Source organism: Rattus norvegicus, chromosome 9 (genome assembly GCF_036323735.1).
Source record: "Rattus norvegicus strain BN/NHsdMcwi chromosome 9, GRCr8, whole genome shotgun sequence".
Taxonomy (NCBI): domain Eukaryota; kingdom Metazoa; phylum Chordata; class Mammalia; order Rodentia; family Muridae; genus Rattus; species Rattus norvegicus.
Window position 1 is genome coordinate 21,794,424 of NC_086027.1, and position 20,887 is coordinate 21,815,310.

Below are 20,887 nucleotides of genomic sequence, written 5' to 3' on the forward strand. Positions count from 1 at the left end.
CCCTGCGGAGGTGGGATGGGAGCAGGAAGGCAGGGAAGACTGCAGCATGCTGGAGGGGTGGTGTCAAGATGGCCTTCTTCCCTTAGGTTCATTTATGAGACTGAGCATCACAATGGCATTGCTGAGCTCCTGGAGATCCTCGGCAGGTCAGTGGGCAGTGGGATGCCACGGGAGATGGGACGGGCCCTCAATTCCCACGTTAGCCCGTGGTCCTAAAGACGCACGCCCTTTGACTTCTAGCATCATCAATGGCTTTGCCTTGCCCCTTAAGGAAGAGCACAAGATGTTTCTCATCCGCGTCCTGCTTCCACTTCACAAAGTCAAGTCCCTGAGTGTGTACCACCCTCAGGTGAGCCACCTTCCTCTGAGGACCCCTCACCTGAGCATCGGAGACCAAGGGGTGGGTGGGGAATCCCTGTCAGCATAAAGGAGTGATTGTGGTAAATCTTCTGTACCTCCTGTATCTGCCAATCTTGTCACTGAGAGCTGACTTTCACTTGTACCCCCAACCTTTTGCAGCTGGCATACTGTGTGGTACAGTTCCTGGAGAAAGAGAGCAGTCTCACTGAGCCGGTAATTTCCCTTCTGGGTTCCACTCATCAGCGATGCTTGCCTATTGCTACCTGTTGGTTTTGTTTCTGTCGTTTTTGTGGTATTGGCCCTTGTACATCTCAGGGAAGGGCTTTATCACTGAGCCACTCCCCTAGCTCTAGTCAGTAACTACCAAGTAATGCTCTAAGTGGATGCTCAGGAGGCCTGAGCAGTGTGGCTTTCTCTGAAGGGAAACAAAACCTGTATCCTTGGAAAACAGGTCCAAGCCTGAGAAGACGTGTGGTTAGCAAGGGGAAAGGCAACAAAAGGGCTTCCCAGAGAACTGAGCAGGGTTAGGAATTTTAGCCTCGTGTCATCTTCACAGGTGATTGTGGGACTTCTCAAATTTTGGCCTAAGACCCACAGCCCCAAGGAGGTGATGTTTCTGAATGAGCTAGAGGAGATTCTGGATGTCATTGAACCCTCGGAGTTCAGCAAAGTCATGGAGCCGCTCTTCCGCCAGCTCGCCAAATGTGTCTCCAGCCCCCATTTCCAGGTAAGTCCAGACTCACTGACTCCCAGATGTGGCAGAGCAGGTCTTGAGGAGTGCGGGGAGTGCCCACTGACCTCAACTGTCCCTGCCAGGTGGCAGAGCGTGCCCTGTACTACTGGAACAATGAGTACATCATGAGCCTGATCAGTGACAATGCTGCCCGTGTCCTCCCCATCATGTTTCCTGCGCTCTACAGGAACTCCAAAAGCCACTGGAACAAGTATGCACTGGGGTAGCACTGATGGTGGGATGTGGATATTGCACACTGAGGGTACAGAAGAGCTCGAGGCATGGATCCCCCGTGGGCACACAGCAAGCAGAGCTGGCGTCCACCAGATACTCAGTGTAGGACCTCACCTCGAGGTTGACTGGCAGGGAAAGGTGCTAATGAGACCTCCTCAGAGTACCACACAGGGACCTGGATCACCCCACACAGCTCTGGAGAGGTCCTGGGGGGTGGGGCGGACTATGTGAGATGCTTAAAAAACGAAACTGAGTCCTACTTGTAAAAGGCTTTCCTGCTGAAAGCAGACTTAGTGTGTTACTGACCGTCCTCCATGTTACTGGGAGGCCACGGAATGTGCAGCAAGGAGGGGTTAGGCACGTGGGCCAGTATATGTAAAGACCATCAGTCGGGAACAAGAAAAAGAAGACACCGGGGAACAAGCGGACTGGGCTGTGGCACCGATGGCAGGCCTGGCCTCCTGAACTCTGTCTTTCCCTGGGTGGCAGGACAATCCATGGACTCATCTACAATGCCCTGAAGCTCTTCATGGAGATGAACCAGAAGCTGTTTGATGATTGTACACAACAGTACAAGGCCGAGAAGCAGAAGTGAGTATCTCTCTCCTGAGAGGACTGTTACCTTCTGCCTCAGCTCACTGGCCCTAATCCCATCCACTGCTCCTCCCTTAGGGGCCGGTTCCGAATGAAGGAGAGAGAGGAGATGTGGCAGAAGATTGAGGAGCTGGCCCGGCTCAATCCCCAGGTGAGGCTTTATGCTCCTGCCCTGAGGTCACGGAAGAGGCTTTGGAGGAAGGGTGAGGCAGATAGGCCCACAAGAGGGGCTTCTCACCGTCTGTCCATACCTTGCCCTCTCAGTACCCTATGTTTCGAGCTCCTCCACCGCTGCCCCCTGTGTATTCCATGGAGACAGAGACCCCCACAGCAGAGGACATCCAGCTCCTGAAAAGGACGGTGGAAACAGAAGCAGTGCAGGTGAGAGGGCACCAGGGGCAAGAGTCAGGCTGGGACAGCAATGATGGGGAGGTGGGAGGGGGAGAGACAGCCAGCAGAAAAGAAAGGAGGAAAAGCATCTCTTGGGAACTGTGGTCCCCACTCCTGGTCTCTCTGAACACAGATGCTGAAGGACATCAAGAAGGATAAAGTGCTGCTCCGGAGGAAGTCAGAGCTGCCACAGGATGTGTACACCATCAAGGCACTGGAGGCACACAAGCGGGCAGAAGAGTTTCTAACTGCCAGCCAGGAGGCTCTCTGACCCCTTCACCTTCCCACAGGGTTATCGCCCACTCAGCCCTGGGGTGCAGCCCAGCCCTTCACCCTCTGCTCCTTATTGGCTGACCTGGGGCAAAACAGCACCTCTCTGGCTACTCTAGGATGCAGGCACTGGAAGCAGGGATGCCCGGCGTGCTCCCTCTTCTCCCCTAACTGTGTTCATGCCTCCCTGTGGCTAGTACAGACAGGCTGAGCACTGAGTGCTCAGTGCTTAGACAACCTGGGGGTGCCTGTCCCCCTGCTCCTAACCCCACAGCTACCTGAAACTGTTCTGAGAAATACACACAGGAATCACATGTTCCTCTCCTCTCCCCTTCATCCTCATCTGAAGTTGAGGTGTCTCTCCTCTTCCTGCAGGGTACAGCAGGAGAGTGCCACCAAAGTCATGTTAAGCTCCGCAGGCCCCTGGCGTGAAGAGCTGGGGGGACCCATCCTGAGCAGCACAAGTAGGCCCCAGGCCTAGCTTTATGCAGGCAGGGGGAGTGTGGTCCTTTTTATCCTATGCCTAAACAAGACAACACAGACGGACAAACTAGTATGTTATGGACACTAGATGACTACAGGGCCCGGTGTGCCAAGCAGGGAGAATGAGCCATCTGCCTTGCCCTCTCTGGCAAGCAGTAGTCCTGGGATCACAGTTGAAGGGACCACCCTGTGGCTGACTGCTTTCCCTGCTCTTGGTTCCCAGAGCTATAGAGGAGCAGCAGGAGCAGTGCTCTAAGCATGGCTCCCTGGAGTGCCTATTTATTTCCTTGTTTTTGCTGATGCTGGGCAGGTCCTCACCTGTACCCTTTGGGCACTCAGAAACACAATAGACTGGGGAGGGCTGGACCAGGATTCAGGGGCACAGGCAGCACGGCGTTTGGCTGTGTACATAGGGTGCTTTATTCTCCACAGAGTGATACAGGCTAAGGTGGGCTGGGCTTGGGCCAATGTCCCCATATGTACAGAACTGAATAAAGTGGGTCTCTGAGAGGTCTGACTTGCCTTGGTGTGAAAAAGGACATGGGAAGAAGGTGGATGTTAAAACCAGAACTGTTAGTCCTGTGCTGGTCCGGGCCTGGAATGCAGGGAGGTAAGGCAGCTAGCTCTCTGAGTGGTCACTTCCAGGCAGGGGATGCCTGCCGGGCTTGGAGGGCTTTCTGCACCACATCTTCCCACTGAGCATCTGATATCTCCCGAGCCCAGGCGGGAACCCCTGGCGCAGGCAGGCTCACTCCAGCCATCGTCCTCTTCACCAGCTCCACATGTTCTGAAAGCACAGCACAGGCTGGTCAGGGAGTGCGGACCAGCTCCTGAGTCAGCTGGGACCAACGCAGCCAGGTCCACGTTACTGCCACAGCTACCCAGTCCCAAATCCAGTGGAATAGCATTTCACTTAGATTCTGAAGTCCACAAAATTTCAGTTAACAAAGTCCTTCTTAGGAATAAAGTGATCTGTTTTTTGGGGGTGGGGGTGGGAGTGGAGGTGGGGGTTGTATTTGTTTTTTTTTTTTTCAAGATAAGACTTCTCTTTGTAGAATTTGATCTGTAGACCCAGATGGCCTCAAACTCAGAGACCAACCTGCCTCTTGCCTCTGCCTCATGATTCTGGGATTAAAGGTGTCTACCACCATGCCCAGTTCTTACTGGTTCTAAGCCAATCCCTTTTCTTCATGATTATTCCTAAATGAAAGAATGAGTTTTGGTTTTTGTTTTACCTGGGTCCATGGGGATGGAGCTGTGGCTGCTCAATGCTGCAGCTCCCTCCTCATCTTCATCCTCACTCTCCAATGGTGGGTCTGGTAAGTGAAGCCCCAGGGCCTGCAGAACCAGAGGAGATAATGGGTCCAGCTTTTGGTACACTCCGTTTCACCTGCTTAGTAACAACTCCCTCTACCATACCTGGATCCGATCTTGGATGTCAGCAGCTCCATCTTCGCCCTCACCCACTGGTGCCAGTTCCACCTCTTCTTGTTCAGGGTCTTGATTGAGGGGCTGGTATGAGTAGCCTGCTGGGCCTGCTCCTGTTTCCTCCTGCTCTTCCTCGGGTTCTTCACTGCTCCAATCCCCAGTTCCTTCTGTAGGGCCCTGATGTGGCCCTAAGTCCTCAGTCTGATTGGGGAAGATACGCTCAGGGCCCATGGTGTCTCCCCCTAGAACTACTGCTGCCATCCGGGCAGGGGCTGCAAAGACAGAAAGGCAGGATAGGGACTGGGTGAGATCAGGTCTCCTTTCACGTTCAGACCACCCACTTCCTTCTCGCGGGTCTTGCATCTTCCTCCCCTCTGTCTCTCGCGCCTCCCCGTCTTAAGTTTGGGTTCTCATATTGAACTGGAGCACACTAGTCTTTAACTCGCCCGATTCCTAAATAAACAGACAACCGGAGGGCTTCACCTCTTCCTGTGAGACCCTTCCCAGAACCTCGCCCACTCACGCCACGCCCCTCCACCGCTAGGTCCCTAGACTACCCGCGATAGCGCGTCCCCGCCCCTTAGCCCCTCTATTCCGGGGGAGTGCAGTACCGCCTGACAAAAAAAACCTTCAGTCCCAGGGCTCCCCTTCAGTGGCCCCAGCTACAGCGTCCCCTACCCGCCCCCACTGATTCTCGGCGTTGGTTTTCCTCGCGCCTCACCCTCTCAGAGCCCACAGCCGGACCCGCACCTTCACTTCCGGCGGGGCAGGACGTGCTGGGGCTCTCTAGTCCTCCAGCCCCGCCCCGTGCCCGAGACTGACGCAAGCGAGGACGATTGCCCCGCCTCCGCCGTCCCCTGCCCGGACCACAAAGAACTACATTACCCAGTGACCCTTAGGCGCACGGCATGTTCTGGTCTTATGCGCATGCGCACAACAGGTCACGCCCACTCCCCCCTCTTTGGAGCCTGAGGTAATTTCTGGACTACAAATCCCTAAAGCTGTCGGGCCCAGAGTTCTCACTGCACGTGCGCGTCTCGCTGCTCGCCGGAAGGACGAAGTCTGGCAGTGTTTATCTCGTTGGGGACCGAGGAATCGGTTGGCGGGCAACGGGTTCTAGGCTGCTGGCAGCGCGAGGACCCGCGGCCCCACCCCGGCCCGGCCTGGCAGGTAGCCTGGGATGGGTTGAGGGATGAGGAAGATTGGAGGGGCTGGCGACGCCCATTGCCTCCCGCTGGGGTCGCGGGGGAGGGGACAAGAAGGATGAGATGGGGGTGGGGAGGAGCTAGAGGGATGCTGGGAAAGAGGAGTGTTAATGGGCCGAGAAAGGTTTGGGGAAAATAGCCTGGAGACGGGTGGGAGAGACCTGGTGGCTGGAGGAAGCGCTGAAAGAACTGGACGAGTGGGTTCTGAAGAGAATCAGGAAGCTGAGCATAATGGCAGGGGGAGGGGGCAGTGTCTGGCGTTGTGGGGGAGGGGCGACTGAGAAAGGTGGAATAAATCAGGGGTCCAGTCATATTCAGAGAGCACAGTTATGGTTGGAAGGGGATAATGAAGGGCTTTTTCCCCTTCGTGGACGTAGACGAGTTAGAGGGTCCCGATGTGGACCTTGGAATGGTGGGAGAAGGAAAAACAAGGAACTGCAAGGCTCTGGGGAGATTAAGAAGGGAAGGGACGCCAGCGGTGGGTTGAAAGTGGCAGGGAAGGGACGTGTACACCAAGGGGCTGGCGGTTGAAAATGGCCTAGTGGTAGAAAAATGCTGGAGACCCAGAGGTATCGTTTAACCCCCTGCCTTTGAGTTATCCCAATGAAGACGATGGGATTCTTTATTCGCCTCTCCCTGGGATAGTAGACTCATCTTTGTGCGTTTTCGTGTTATTGCACTTACCTTCAAGGGAGAGTAAAGGCTATGAAGGGAGATAATAGACTCCACTCCATCACATTCTTTCCTATTTTGTTTTAAGACAGGGTCTTGTAGCTCTGATTTGGAACTTACTGTATAGACCTGTGTGGCTGGCCTTGATTAACACAGACATCCCCCTGCCTCCATGCCCCACCACACCTGCCTGGGGACTTGGATTCTTAAAGCTTTCAATCCCCTTTCTCTGAGAAGCAGACCTAAGAGCAGGAGTAGTGAAGTGAGAGTTTAACTTTTGACTGCTATTTCAAGTTGAGAGAGATGGCTATTTAAAGCATACAGTGTAGGGTTGGGGGAAGTTGGGTGAAAGCCTTATCTGTCCTCTTTAAGGGGACTTCCTGTGCTTGAGGTGTCTCCCCTACCCCTGAGGTTTCTCCTCTCTGCCAAAGCTTTTTTGAACAGGAGGCAGATCACTCAAATCTAGCACATGTCTCCTGGCAAAGGCATCACTAATTGCAAAAAGATTTACCTGAAAGAACTCTCAAATGTACCCATTGTCACTAGGCTGGTAGGGTGTCTTTAAGAGGCCACAACTGCTCTCATGCTCGGGGTTTCTCTTGTCCTGCCCAAAGGCATTTCGGTCTACACCTTCACCCCATCCCTCCTTTAGAGACCCAAACAGGGGAAGGGCTGCTGGAAGTGGCCTGTTCTCTAACAGTAGTAGGGTTGGGGAAGTTGAAAGAACTCTTCCCTACCCCCAACTCCCAGTATACACATACCTTTCTGGCTTAAGTTTCTAGTCCTGGCAGCATACGAGCCACAGCTGTCAAAGGAACTCCTCGTGCCTGTAGACACCCTGGGTGACCCCCGGGACAACGGATCAGCTGACAAGAACGACCTGTGAGGGGCTAATCAACCATGGTTACATGGAGTTCTCTGTCCTAGGTAGGGACACTGATCCACCCTAAAAGCCTAGAAGCTTTTTTTTTTTAACTTTAAAGCACCCATGCCAGCTTTCAGTGGACCGTCTGTGGCTGGCTGGGCTATTAATAGCTGTGAGTATTTTGAGATCCCTACCTTTAAGAGATGGAGGGAAATTCTTAGAGAGGTGGCAGTAAACAGAGCCAGAAGCAAGAGCACACCCAGTATGGGAAAGGGGTTTGGAGACTGGGGGGCTTGGAGCTGTTCCAAGCCAGGAATGGGGTGGAGTTGGCAGGAGCAGGGGGGCAGTCATGATCACCATGATTCTGAGCTGGCAGTCAGGTTAAGGTGGCCCCACCCTTCACTGTGGGAGAACACAGGGCCAGGGCTAGCTCCTTGACCTCTGCAGCTCTCCTGGGGCAGGGCCAGCCACCTGAGCTGTGACTAGTGTTCCTGTAGAGGGGTGGTTTGGGAGGGCCACTGGGGTGGCACTTAGAGGCAAAGATTGGAACTGGACAGAGCCTCATCTGAGGAACCTGTGGCCCTAACTTGTGTACAGGTAGCAGAGGCAGCAGGCCGTGCCGGGGGGGCATGTTCATGTAACCTGTGGCCCAGGGGATGTTACGGTGGACAGTGCATCTGGAGGGCGGGCCACGCAGGGTGAACCATGCTGCAGTGGCTGTTGGGCACCGAGTATACTCCTTCGGGGGTTACTGTTCTGGTGAAGACTACGAAACACTACGGCAGATAGATGTGCACATTTTCAATGCTGGTAAGCCAGTCCTCCCACCTTTCTGGAGTCCCTGTATTGGGGGAGGTCGTGGGCACCTAAATGAAGTTCAGTGGTTGTCTGTATGTGTGGCAAAGGGGTTGGGTAAGAATGTTTGCTTTGGGACATGGTGGCAGCCTCAGAGGAGGTTCCCAGGGCTGAGCAGAGCTGTGTCCACAGTGTCCTTGCGTTGGACAAAGCTGCCCCCAGTGAGGCCTGCTGTCCGAGGGCAAGCTCCTGTTGTGCCCTATATGCGGTATGGACACTCGACCGTCCTCATTGATGACACGGTTTTCCTTTGGGGTGGGCGTAATGACACCGAAGGGGCCTGCAACGTACTCTATGCCTTTGATGTCAGTGAGTATGGATCTCAAATGACGCCTTGGGCCTGGGAAAGGGGTTGTTGTGGGGAGTGCTGGAGAAGGGAAGGCCCGATTGAGATGGATATGTCTGCTGACTTGTGTCATTCTCTTAACTCTTTCAAAAGATACTCACAAGTGGTCCACACCCCGAGTGTCAGGAACAGTTCCTGGGGCCCGGGATGGACATTCAGCTTGTGTCCTGGGCAAGATCATGTACATTTTTGGGGGATATGAACAGCTGGTAAGTCTGGAAAAAACTAGTTTTACATCAAAAAGAAGAAAAAAGAGAAAAATTTAGCATGGTGGAATAGGAGGCTTTTAAGTGGCAGGATAGAGGGTCATAGCCAGAGTAACCATTGATAGTGTTTAAGTGGCAGGATAGAGGGCCGTAGCCAGAGGAACCATTGATAGTGTTTAAGTGGCAGGATAGAGGGTCGTAGCCAGAGGAACCATTGATAGTGTTTAAGTGGCAGGAAGGAGGGTCCCAGAGTAACCATTGATTTCCGTTTTCTACCTTCCATTGCTCAGGCCGACTGCTTTTCCAATGACATCCACAAGCTGGATACCAGCACCATGACATGGACCCTTGTTTGTACAAAGGTCTGTTCTTTGGTCTGTCTTTTCCCCATCCTTGGCTGAAATCCTAGGAAGCTCAATTAGTTTCCCCTGCCCGAGCCCATGCTGACCCCTTTCCCCATCTCTCTGTTCTTGGCTAGGGCAATCCTGCACGATGGAGGGACTTCCACTCAGCCACAATGCTGGGCAATCACATGTATGTCTTCGGGGGCCGTGCTGATCGCTTTGGGCCATTTCATTCCAACAATGAGATCTACTGCAATCGAATTCGAGTCTTTGATACCAGAACCGAGGCCTGGCTCGACTGTCCTCACACGCCGGTGCTGCCTGAGGGGCGCAGAAGCCATTCAGCCTGTGAGTGCCTGTTACTGTTTTGGTGAATGCCCCATGCAACCCCACCCTCTCCTGACATATCTCTGCCCTTGCAGTTGGCTACAATGGAGAGCTGTATATCTTTGGAGGTTATAATGCAAGGCTGAATCGGCATTTCCATGACCTCTGGAAGTTTAATCCTGGTAAAGAGTGTTTCCTTTAGGGGAGGGACAGGAATAGTTGAGGTGGGAGGGAAAGAATGGTTTGACGGGTTGGAGTGGTGTGTGTAGATATCTTGGTTTGTCAAGTATTGAACCTCTAGGAACCTCTTTAGGGTCCTTTACGTGGAAGAAGATTGAACCGAAGGGGAAAGGGCCATGTCCCCGCCGCCGCCAGTGTTGCTGTATTGTTGGTGATAAGATTGTCCTCTTTGGGGGTACCAGGTTAGGAGCGGGACTCGGGAAAGGGCCTGTCTGTAACATCAGTGGTTTCTTAGTGAGGGTCTGAGGGTAGGTCCAGCACCCACTTCTTCCTCTTTTCGTCCCTCCAGCCCCTCTCCCGAGGAAGGCCTCGGGGATGAATTTGACCTCATCGATCATTCTGACTTACACATCTTGGACTTCAGTGAGTACTTCTTTCTGAGGTGCCTCTACTGTCAGGTTCTGTCTCTGGGTGGTGACCAGGATGGGACCTTTCCTGCTCTGACTGTCCTCCAACTCCTCCACTAAAGGTCCTAGTCTGAAGACTCTCTGCAAACTGGCCGTGATTCAGTACAACCTGGACCAGTCCTGTTTGCCCCATGACATCAGGTATGGCAGGTGCTTGTGGAGGAGAGGTTGTTGAGGGGGCGTGGCCTGCACAGGTGTGACCTGATTAGCAGACATTCCTGTCTGCTGGAGATGGGATTTTTGTGAGGAACAAGGAGATAAAGGTGCAGCCATCACGTGACAACTGTCAACTCTGAGAAAACAGTCTGAGCCATGCTCAGAAGCTCTGCTTCCTTGTGCAGTTTTGTTTGCTTTGTTTTGTTTTTTTTTAGTGATGTATTTTAGAGAGTGTCTGACTAAATTTCAAGATTTATTTATATAAGTACATGACTTGGTATTTCTGATTTTTTAAAAAAATATTATTTAATGTATATGAGTACACTGTAGCTGTCTTCAGACACACCAGAAGAGGGCATCAGATCTCATTACAGATGGTTGTGAGCCACCATGTGGTTGCTGGGATTTGAACTCAGGACCTCTGGAAGAGCAGTCAGTGCTCTTAACCACTGAGTCATCTCTCCAACCCAAGGTTGCTATTTCTTGACTGTTAATTTAAGTATTGAGTTCAAACCGAGTCCCAAATGTCACTCCATGCACCGTGCCCTCCTTTTGATCGTTCTGAGGCAGTCCTTCCTCTTTGAACCAGGTTGCTTTAATTCTTGCTTGCTAAGGTATCTGTGTGCTTTGGTGGCACAGGATGCAGGCTGAACTGATAAATCCCATGAGTACCCGACTTAGTGTCTTAGTAACAGAGGGCTTTCGTAAGTCTTTATAAAGTGGAAGTATTGTGCAAAGCATAATTTAATTTGGTGGGGTGGATGGGAAAGTCTTTAGGCCCCGAAGTTTAGGGAGAATAGGAAGTCTGAATCAGGGCCTTAACATAAGGGAAATGGACAGCAAGAGACAGGGGCACTGGTAGGGAGGAGGGGAAGTGCTTGCCTGGTATCTGCAGAGCAGGAGAGAGATGCTGGGGTGTTTATTGGAATGGGTACACATAAACCAGGCGCTTAGGCTCAGAAATCTGTATAAACATAAACAGGAAATCCCGAAGAGCTTGGAGGTGGTTGAGTAGGTGGTGGTGGATGTAGTGGTGGGTGGGGTCTGGTGATTAAACCCAAAGGGGCTGTAAGGAAGAGGAAGCCGTGGGAGATTGGAGGGGCTGCTGTGTTCATAGCTTTGTCCAAAGAATTGTGGGTTTGTCATAGAGACCACCTCTTCTGTCTTCTCTGCCCATCGTTGGCCTTTCCAGGTGGGAGCTCAATGCCATGACCACCAACAGCAATATCAGCCGCCCCATTGTCTCCTCCCACGGATAGGGAGAAGTCTCTGCTGCCTCCCCTCCTGAGCCTGCTCTTGTCTTCATTGCCCCTGCCCATCTCACCTGCCTTCCCCTTTGGACCCTGGACTCAGTATACCTCCACGTGGAGTTGATGGACTAGAGGTGTTTTCTGTGCTGTGAATTCAGTGGGGAGTTGTTGGGGGGAGGGCCATTTCCCTCCTCCCTTGGGCCGAGGGCCCCTTCCCTTGGTGCTCTGTCCCCATCCACCTCCCTCCACTGCTCCTGGGCCTTTGCTCTGCCCCAGGCCAGCTGGGTAGCCAGGCTGTGCTGAAAAGGGACAGGAGTGGGGAGAAGAAGCCAGCAGTGTCGGAGCCTCAGGAGCTTCCCTCTCCCCGTGACCACCCTCTCCCTGCTTGAGCATCGCCCGGGAGCTGCGAGGAGCCTCAGCTGTTGGCATGAAACCCCCTCCCCAACTCGCGGTGGTGGGGACCAACAGACAGCTTCACCCTTCCTTGAGCTGTTGCTGTACCCCTGAAGCTCAGCCAGCTCTGACTTTATAAAACATAAAACCTCTAAACGTGTACTATTTCTGGCGACTACGATAGAGGGGCGGAGGCAAAGGGGCCACCCTTAAGGTTCTGGCTTCTCAGCCAAGCATCTGAAGAAATCCAATGCCACTGAGCTGGCAGCTGCTCTGGTGACTAACCCGCCCCAGAACTGAAGTTCGAGAACTGCAGGGCGGTGCTTCTGGCAGAGCCCTCAGCACATTGGCTCAGGCTTCCGGAAAGGGTGGGACTTGGGCGCTCGCAGTGAGCGGAAGTTGCGCGTTTATCAACCGGACTACGCAAAACATGCGAAAAGAAGGTTGTAATGCTAAGGCTCGGGCCGACGGTCCCCACCGTGCCACGAAGGGCGGGGATGCGATTGGCGACCGGCCGAAGGGTGAGGGTCTAGGGTTGAGGGGAGCGCGAGGCGTTTGGCTGCGGGAACGGAAAGCCGCCCTGAGCGCCGCAGTTCCATGGAGGGTGATTGGAGGGAGTGCTTCCGGCATTACTTGGGGAGAAGTTTGTTTTTCTAAGAACGCGAGGATGGGTGTTGGGGATTTAGCTCAGTGGTAGAGCGCTTGCCTAGCAAGCGCAAGGCCCTGGGTTCGGTCCCCAGCTCCGAAAAAAAAAAAAAAAAAAAAAAGAACGCGAGGATGGAGGGGTACAGGAAGGGATATCTCAGTGTGGCCCAGGCCAGTTTCGAATCCTTGGTCTCCCTGCCTCAGCCCCAAGTGCCGGGATTATAGGTGTAAATCTTCAGACCAGGTCTGAGCATATTATTAAAGGTAGGATTCGGGTTTTTCCTAGGTTTAGAAGTGCGGGATGCAGCAAACTGAACTGGATGCATGCTTGGAAATAAAGGATAATCAAACAGCAAAGCAAAAAGTTCGTCGTCGGTCCCCTTACCTCTAAGAAAAGATATTTAGCTAGGTGCACGCCTTTCCCGCACTCAGGAAGCAGAGGCAACCAGGTTCCTGTACACTCCAAACCATCCTGCTCTACATATTCCAGGGGTTCTGGATTTTCCTAATGCTGTGCCAATGGTGACCCCCAGCCCCCAACCATAACATTATTTTTGTTATGGTTACTTCACAACTGGTTTTTGCTACTGTTATGAGTCGCAATGTAAATATCTTTTTTCTGATGTTCTTAGGCAACCCTGTGAAAGGGTCTTTGGATACCTTCCCCAAAGGAATTGAAACTCACAGGTTGACAACCATTGACTGACATATGAGTTCCAAGCTAGCTGGGCAAAATGGAAGCCACTGGAGACCTTTGGGTTCGGACTGCCATGAGAATTAACTCAGGGAGTGATAAGTCAGATTCCTTTTCAGTATGCAAAAAGAAATGGCCTCTGGCCAGGTGGTGGTGGCACACATCTTTAATTCCAGCACTCGGGAGGCGGAGGCAGGCAGATCGGAGTTCGAGGCCTGCCTGGTCTACAGAGGAAGTTCCAGGACAGCCAGAGCTACACAGAGAGATCCTGTCCAGCACCATTACAGGGTAGCACCTTTGCCACCTGTGCTGCCTAGCAACTAATGGTTGCTGTGATGGAGAAAGTTGGAAAGGATGGTATTTGCTATGTATCCGACTGTGTGCGTGGTCGTGTGTGTGTGTGTGTGTGTGTGTGTGTGTGTGTGTGTGTGCGCGCGCGCGCGTGTTACAGTGAGGATGTGGAGATCAGAGGACGGCTTTTGTCAGTCTGTTCCCTCCCTGAACCATGTGACTCCAGGCCCTAAGTCAGGTGGTCTGCCTTGGCATCAGGTTCATTTCATCCTCGGGACCTAGCCCGACGAAGTCTTGCCTGCAGTGGGAGGTACTGACCAGACTCATGTGACCTTTTCCTCCAGCAGACACATCTGACATGTCATTTGAGGAGCTGTTGAGATTACAGAGCCAAGTGAAACCCAAGACATCCAAACAATTGGTAGCTGGAAACAACACTAAAACCCAAAGCCCCAGACAACCAGCGTGTGTCTCCGATAAGCACCGGTGAGGAAGGACCAGAGCATGCCCTCCGAGTTAGAAGACACCCAGAGCCCCGACTAGGTGTCTGCAGTGCCCTTGCCCTGACCTCTCCTCTCTCCTCAGGCCTCTGGAAATGTCAGCCAAAGTCCCCGTACCGTTCTTGCGCCAGGTGGTTCCCATCAGCAAAAAGGTGAGGAAAGGGCGGGATGAGAACCTCCCTGGAGACAGGAGACTAAAGAGGAGGTTTATATTCTCTCTGTGTTTCCCAAAGGTCGCCCGGGACCCCCGCTTTGATGATCTGTCAGGGGAATATAACCCTGAAGTGTTTGACAAAACTTACCAGTTCCTGAATGACATCCGGGCCAAGGAGAAACAGGTATGCGGTCTGGAGCTGGTCCGGAAGAGGAAGCCGGGTGGGCCTGGCGGGCAGATCTTCGGCTGGTCGTTGGTTCATCAGTTTTGTGGCTGTGGTCAGATTGCTTGCTCCCTTCGCTTCAGTTACTGTTAAAATGAATGTCCTTTGTAGTTGGCAGTAGCCATTACTAACATCAGCACATGTCTTTGTAACGATTAGGTAACTGCCTTGGCTGTCACCTCTCATAGCCATTGCTTCATCTTGGGAACCATCTCCCTACCTCAAAATAAATAAAATAAATAAACCGATTAAGTAAAATCTTAGATTCAGTTACTTGTTAATCATAGTTATCTGGTGTCCTGTTAAACCTTGGGAATCCTTCCTGTTGGGAACCCCCCTGCCTGTTAACTACCTTTTCCTATCCACCGCTCTGCCTGTTAACTACCTCTTCCTATCCACCCCTCTGCCTATTAACTACCTCTACCAATCCACCCCCCTGCCAGTTAACTACCTCTACCTATCCACCCCTCTGCCAGTTAACTACCTCTACCTATCCACCCCTCTGCCTGTTAACTACCTCTACCTATCCACCCCTCTGCCTGTTAACTACCTCTACCTATCCACCCCTCTGCCTGTTAACTACCTCTACCTATCCACCCCTCTGCCTGTTAACTACCTCTACCTATCCACCCCTCTGCCTGTTAACTACCTCTACCTATCCACCCCCCTGCCTGTTAACTACCTCTTCCTATCCGCCCCCCTGCCTGTTAACTACCTCTTCCTATCCACCCCTCTGCCTGTTAACTACCTCTTCCTATCCACCCCCCTGCCTGTTAACTACCTCTTCCTATCCACCCCCTGCCTGTTAACTACCTCTTCCTATCCACCCCCCTGCCTGTTAACTACCTCTACCTATCCACCCCCCTGCCTGTTAACTACCTCTTCCTATCCACCGCTCTGCCTGTTAACTACCTCTACCTATCCACCCCTCTGCCTGTTAACTACCTCTACCTATCTACCCCCCTGCCTGTTAACTACCTCTTCCTATCCACCCCTCTGCCTGTTAACTACCTCTTTCTATCCACCTCTCCCACCCCTGTACAGACTCTCATAGCCACTCTTCTGTTCATAAGAACATAGGCTAATTGTCTTGTTGGTCCTAACTGATTACCCCTAGCATAATGTTACTTCAGTGTTTATTGGTTTTAGTGTGTGTGGGGGTCTGCATATGTCACCCCCTTGAGTGTTGGCAGTCAAAATAACTTACTGAGTGTCAGCTCTTTCCTTTATCTCTGGGTTCAGGTTCAAGTCAGACCACTTGGCCTCTGTGGCAAATGGCTTTCCTCACTGGACTGTTTTACCAACTTTGCTTGGTTGGTTTGGTTTTTTCCTTCCTTCCTTCCTTCCTTCCTTCCTTCCTTCCTTCTTTCTTTCTTTCTTTCTTTTTTTTTTTTTTTTTTTGGTTCTTTTTTTCGGAGCTGGGGACCGAACCCAGGGCCCTGCACTTCCTAGGCAAGCGCTCTACCACTGAGCTAAATCCCCAACCCTCTTTCTTTTCTTTTTTTTTTTTTTTGTTTTGTTTTGTTTTGTTTTGTTTTTTGTTTGGTTTTTTTTAACAATGTCTCTTGGTAGCTCTGGCTGTCCTAGAACCATGCTTGGCTGCTCTAGTTTTCTTTCTTTCTTTTGTTAATATAAAGATTTATTTATTTATTTCATGTATGTGGGTACACTGTAGCTGTCTTCAGACACACCAGAAGAGGGCATCGGATCCCATTACAGATGGTTGTGAGCCACCATGTGGTTGCTGGGAATTGAACTCAGGACCTTTGAAGAGCAGACAGTGCTCTTAATCTCTGAGCCTAGAAGAGGTACCTGCCTCCCTCCAAACTAGGAATACCCAGTCCCCCACCCCACAAGGTTTCACTATGATGGTTTCTCTAGCTTTGAAGTCACTACTGTCATTTAGGGTGTCACTTCACAATTATAACTTCTTTTTTTTTTAAAGATTTATTCATTTATTATACATAAGTACACTGTAGCTGTCCTCAGACACACCAGAAGAGGGCATCGGATCCCATTACAGATGGTTGTGAGCCACCATGTGGTTGCTGGGAATTGAACTCAGGACCTCTGGAAGAGCAGTCGGGGCTCTTAACCACTGAGCCATCTCTCCAGCCCTGCTCTGGTTTTCTAACCATGAGAAGGATAAAAAGGTCTGGCAGTGACGCCTTTAATTCCAGCACTCAGAAGGCAGAGGCAGGAGGATCTCTGTGAGTTGGAGCCCAGCCTGGTTACAGAGTGAGCTGCAGGACAGCCAGGGCTACACAGAGAAACCCTTTCTCAAAAAAACCCTAAAAGACAGATAGACACAGACAGACAGACAGACAGACAGACAGACAGACAGACACACACACACACACACACACACACACACACACACACACACAGAGGCAGGGATAAAGATGTAGCTTAGTGGCTAAGAGTATGTAAGCATGAAGGTCTGAGTTCAGATTTCCAAAACCCACATGGAAAGCCTGGTGTGGTCATCGTGCAACCCCAGGGCCTCTGCACATTTGAATGTGTGCAGACACACAAAGACCCACACAGCTATTGTATGGGGTTTGGGGTGGGGGTTGTGAGCTATAGCTCGGTGCTAGCACATGTGTTCATTACTGCCACATGTGTTCATTACTGCGCTGAATGCTCAGCTACGCGGCACCGACGCTGTTAACCTGTTACCCATTCCCAACGTGCAGCTTGTGAAAAGGCAGCTGAAGAAGCACCGCTCAGGGGAGAAGCATGAGAAGCTGCAGCAGCTGCTTCAGCGGATGGTGAGTGGGTGCTGATTGCAGATGGGGTGAGAGCAGTTGGGGCCAGTGCGACTCAGAGTCCCGGCTGGTCAGTTACTCACCCTCCCCACCGCCTTCCGCCTTCCGTCCTCAGGAGCAGCAGGAAATGGCGCAGCAGGAGCGCAAGCAGCAGCAGGAGCTGCGCTTGGCCTTGAAGCAAGAGCGGCGGGCTCTGGCCCAGCAAGGCCATCGGCCATACTTCCTGAAGAAATGTGAGTGGGGCAGAGCTCTGGAAAGCCTGGAGGGACAGGCTTGTGGCTGGGTATGGTACTGGGACCCGTGGTAACTTGGAGGGAAGTAGAAAGAGCAGGGCAGGGGCTGGGGATTTAGCTCAGTGGTAGAGCGCTTACCTAGGAAGCGCAAGGCCCTGGGTTCGGTCCCCAGCTCCGAAAAAAAGAACCAAAAAAAAAAAGAAAGAGCAGGGCAGTGTGTCAGGTGTCCAGCCTTGTATTTCTAGGTAGATGATGTCTGTGGGGGGAGGTTGGGGTGTGGCTTAGTCGTAGCGCACTTGCCTAGTATGCAGGAAGCCTAGGTTCCATCCCTAGCACCGCATAAGACTAGAAGGGGGTGGTGGATGCTTTCGAGAGCGAAGATAGGAGATGGGGAGGTGAAGGTTGTCCTCGGATGCATAAAAGATTGAGACTGATCTGGACCCAAGGATGGAGGGAGTCAGAGGGAGGGAGGGAGGGAGAGTGAGTCAGTGACTGTCATGTCTGTCCAGGCACAAGGGAGCCCATACTTGGTTTAGTTGAGTAAGACTTGAGTCATAAAAAGTTAGCTCAGGGCTATTGGTGGCGCACACCTTTAGTACCAGCACTTGGGAGGCAGAGGCAGGCAGATCTCTGAGTTTGAGGCCAGTCTGGTCTACATAGTGAGTTCCAGGTCAGACGGGGCTACAAAGTAAGACGGACCTGAAGGAAAAGAAAGTTCGCTTAGGCAGAGGTACTTGACGTTGACAGCCCAGTGCAGCACCCTTGCCCTGGGTTCAATTTCTGGTACTGGGGAAAGGCTCACCTCCTGTAGCCGATGTAGCCTCACCCCCCCCAACAGAGCCCTGTGCTTAGCAACAGCACATGTGTCTGTCCCCCATACACCAATGAGCTGCCACAGCGTGGCCCAGAATAAGGGGGTCTTGGTGTCGGATCAGGAAATGAGGCCGGCCTTCCTTGCTCCCTCGCTCACCAGCTTGCTTCGCTTTCTTCTCATGTAGCTGAGCAGCGCCAGCTGGCCCTAGCTGAGAAGTTCAAGGACCTAAAACGCAGCAAGAAGCTGGAGAGTTTCTTGAGTCGAAAGAGGCGCCGGAATGCAGGCAAAGACAGGAGACATCTCCCTCTGAGCAAGGAGCACTGAGGAAGGAACTGTCCCAGACACCTGGATCTGTGGGACAAGTCTGGGGTTGGCCAGTTCTGGTTCTTTGCTGCACAGAGGCAAGCAGGACATCTGCCACTGATCTGGGCTGACTCAGAAGGCTCTTAGACTGTGTTAGGACTGCAAGCAGCAGGCCTGCAGCCTTTCTGGGATCTGGTCTGTGAATATCTGGTCTCATGTTCTCATCCCAGCCTTGCCTTAAGCCAGTGACTCAAATGAGAAGGGGTGTGGGCTGTGGTCATGTGAGCTTTCAGGGCAGGGACTTCATGTAAGAGCCACTTACATGGAAACGTACTTGTTTCTCCTTGTTTTATTCTGTTTCATTGTTGTTTGGTTTTCAAGACGGGGTTTGTCTACAGCCCTGGCTGTCCTGGAACTCCCTCTGTAGCCCAGGCTGGCCTCAAACTCACTGCCTGCCTCTGCCTCCCAAGGTGTGTGTCAGCACTGCTCGGCGGCTGCTGCTGCTGCTGCTGCTGCTGCTGTCTGTTGCTCTTCAGTTGTGTGTACGTGTCTGTGTGGGTTTGCGCATGGCTGCAGGGACCTTTGGTGCAGCATCGACTTCCCGGTGGAGCTGGAGTCACAGTGCTTGTGAGCTGTCCAGTGCGGGTTCTGGGGACCAAGCTCGAGTCCTCTGTAAGAGTAGAACACACTGACTCTCTGAACCATCTCTACAGCCCCTGTTTTTGTTTTTAATGGGAGCCCTAGAACTGTTGTTTCAGTGGGCTGTGTGTGTGGATCTACAGTGTGAAAAGTCAGATCAGGGGGCCCTCTCTCCATCTTAAATCTGGGCCCTGAAAAGATGTCTAAGGGGTGAATCAGCCCTACCGGTGACAGAGTGGGACGTGGGAGGTAGCGTGTTAGTCAGTTTTGCTAGCGTATCCCTGCGAGGCCTCAGGCCATGGCCATTGGCTCCCGTGCTTCAGGGCCCATGTGTAGTAAGGCAGAGCCTCAGCTGCAGCAGTGTCCTGCCTCATGTCCGGATTGTGTGTCATCAGTGACACACCCTGGGGACATTCTGTATAAAGGATGTCACTATGATTGTCCGTGTGTGTCTTGGTTAGCTTTCTACTTTTTTTTTTTTGGTTCTTTTTTTTTTTTCGGAGCTGGGGACCGAACCCAGGGCCTTGCGCTTCCTAGGCAAGCACTCTACCACTGAGCTAAATCCCCAGCCCCAGCTTTCTACTTCTACCAAAAGCAGTCTGGGGAGGAAAGGGTTTATTTTATCTTACGGCTTGTAGCTCACCATGAAGGGAAGTCAGGGGAAGAATTCAGGCAGGAACAGAATAGAGGCCAGGGAGGGACTCTGCCTACTGGCTTGTTCCCCTTGGCTTGCGTGGTTTTCTTTCAATTTTCTTTCCTTTTTTGTTTTTAAGTTTGTCAGGACATGGTTTCTCGGTAGCCATGGCTATCCTGGGACTTACCTTGTAGACCAGGCTGTCCTCAATCTGTTTGCCTCTGCCTCCCAAGTGCTGGGATTAAAGGTGTGCGCCACCAGTGCCTGGCCTCAGCCTGCTTTCTTACACTACCCAGACCAGCTGCCCAGGGGAGGTACCACCCACAGTGACCTGGACCCTCTTAGATCAACCATCAGTCAAGAGAGTGTCCAAGATTCACCTAAAGACCAACCCTATAGAAGCATGCTCCAAGTAAGATTTCTCCTCCCCAGAGGGCCCTACCTGTGTCAAGTCCACATAAAAACTAATTAGTTAGTTCAATGTGTGTTGCTCTTTTTTTTTTTTTTTTTTTTTTTTTGGTTCTTTTTTTCGGAGCTGGGGACCGAACCCAGGGCCTTGCGCTTCCTAGGCAAGCGCTCTACCACTGAGCTAAATCCCCAACCGTGTGTTGCTCTTAAAGCGCAGAATAGATTGTTTTCTTCAATTGAGTTTCATATGAGAATGGTTAGCTAGGATTTTTTTTTTTAAGATTGTTTTATTTCATGCATGTGAGTGCACTGTCACTGTCTTCAGACACACCAGAAGAGGACATAGGATCCCATTACAGACGGTTGTGAGCCTCCGTGTGGTTGCTGGGAATTAAACTCAGGACTTCTGGAAGAGCACTCAGTGCCCTTAACCACTGAGCCATCTCTCCAGCCCCCTCTTAAATTTTTTAAAAAGATTTATTTATAAGTACACTGTAGCTGTCTTCAGACACACCAGAAGAGGGCATCAGATCTCATTACAGATGGTTGTGAGCCACCATGTGGTTGCTGGGAGTTGAACTCAGGAAGTTCAGTCAGTGATCTTAACCACTGAGCCATCTCTCCAGCCCAAATTAAAATAATTTTAAAATTTAAGAAATAGTGGCAGGAGAGATGACTCACCTCATCCAGAGGTCCTGAGTTCAACTCCCAGCAAGCATGGTGGCTCCCAAGCATCTGTAATGGGATCTGAGGCCCTCTTCCGGTGTGTCTGAAGAGAGTGGCAGTGTACTCACATACATTAAGTAAATAAGTAGTATTTTAT

The 20,887-nt window shown here is 51.9% G+C and overlaps 4 protein-coding genes across 18 annotated transcripts in view; 3 read left to right on the forward strand and 1 right to left on the reverse strand.

The window, feature by feature from the left end:
• The window catches only part of Ppp2r5d (protein phosphatase 2, regulatory subunit B', delta), a 30,035-nt gene extending 26,461 nt beyond the window's left edge, over positions 1-3,574 (forward strand). For all 5 annotated transcript variants that reach the window (XM_063267359.1, XM_017596731.3, XM_001062510.8 and 2 more), the window contains 9 exons: positions 87-146; positions 241-349; positions 520-573; positions 917-1,087; positions 1,177-1,304; positions 1,817-1,918; positions 2,000-2,072; positions 2,186-2,302; positions 2,445-3,574. In XM_063267359.1, coding sequence (XP_063123429.1) covers positions 87-146; positions 241-349; positions 520-573; positions 917-1,087; positions 1,177-1,304; positions 1,817-1,918; positions 2,000-2,072; positions 2,186-2,302; positions 2,445-2,582 — 952 coding nt within the window. In that variant the 3' untranslated portion in view covers positions 2,583-3,574. The remainder of the gene's footprint in view (positions 1-86; positions 147-240; positions 350-519; positions 574-916; positions 1,088-1,176; positions 1,305-1,816; positions 1,919-1,999; positions 2,073-2,185; positions 2,303-2,444) is intronic.
• On the reverse strand, positions 3,461-7,270 carry Mea1 (male-enhanced antigen 1). 7 transcript variants are annotated; one of them, XM_008766880.3, is made up of 4 exons: positions 7,131-7,270; positions 4,484-4,764; positions 4,300-4,402; positions 3,461-3,851 (listed from the first exon to the last, which is right to left on the reverse strand). In XM_008766880.3, the coding sequence occupies exons 2-4, from the start codon at positions 4,751-4,753 to the stop codon at positions 3,700-3,702; spliced, it is 525 nt and encodes a 174-aa protein (XP_008765102.1). In that variant the 5' UTR covers positions 4,754-4,764; positions 7,131-7,270; the 3' UTR covers positions 3,461-3,699. The 7 variants fall into 7 exon arrangements, with proteins under 7 accessions (XP_008765102.1, XP_006244631.1, XP_006244629.1 ...); XM_006244569.5 differs by lacking the exon at positions 7,131-7,270 and adding an exon at positions 5,243-5,382; XM_006244567.5 differs by lacking the exon at positions 7,131-7,270 and adding an exon at positions 5,171-5,287.
• Klhdc3 (kelch domain containing 3) lies at positions 5,447-11,914 on the forward strand. 4 transcript variants are annotated; one of them, NM_001012203.1, is made up of 12 exons: positions 5,582-5,662; positions 7,145-7,296; positions 7,832-8,044; positions 8,222-8,398; positions 8,529-8,644; positions 8,932-9,003; positions 9,120-9,333; positions 9,408-9,494; positions 9,626-9,734; positions 9,842-9,915; positions 10,022-10,100; positions 11,308-11,910. In NM_001012203.1, the coding sequence occupies exons 3-12, from the start codon at positions 7,891-7,893 to the stop codon at positions 11,372-11,374; spliced, it is 1,149 nt and encodes a 382-aa protein (NP_001012203.1). In that variant the 5' UTR covers positions 5,582-5,662; positions 7,145-7,296; positions 7,832-7,890; the 3' UTR covers positions 11,375-11,910. The 4 variants fall into 4 exon arrangements, with proteins under 4 accessions (XP_006244604.1, XP_038939750.1, NP_001012203.1 ...); XM_006244542.5 differs by lacking the exon at positions 7,145-7,296 and having other exon boundaries at positions 5,447-5,662; positions 11,308-11,914; XM_039083822.2 differs by lacking the exon at positions 7,145-7,296 and having other exon boundaries at positions 5,509-5,662; positions 11,375-11,914.
• Positions 11,915-12,133: 219 nt separating this feature from the next.
• Positions 12,134-20,137, forward strand: Rrp36 (ribosomal RNA processing 36). Of its 2 annotated transcripts, none has more exons than NM_001399411.1 (7): positions 12,134-12,279; positions 13,733-13,874; positions 13,974-14,040; positions 14,122-14,226; positions 16,962-17,036; positions 17,149-17,266; positions 18,265-20,137. In NM_001399411.1, exons 1-7 carry the CDS (start codon positions 12,189-12,191, stop codon positions 18,402-18,404), a joined length of 738 nt encoding a protein of 245 aa, NP_001386340.1. In that variant the 5' UTR covers positions 12,134-12,188; the 3' UTR covers positions 18,405-20,137. The 2 variants fall into 2 exon arrangements, with proteins under 2 accessions (NP_001386340.1, NP_001386339.1); NM_001399410.1 differs by having other exon boundaries at positions 13,736-13,874.
• Positions 20,138-20,887: the final 750 nt, after the last annotated feature.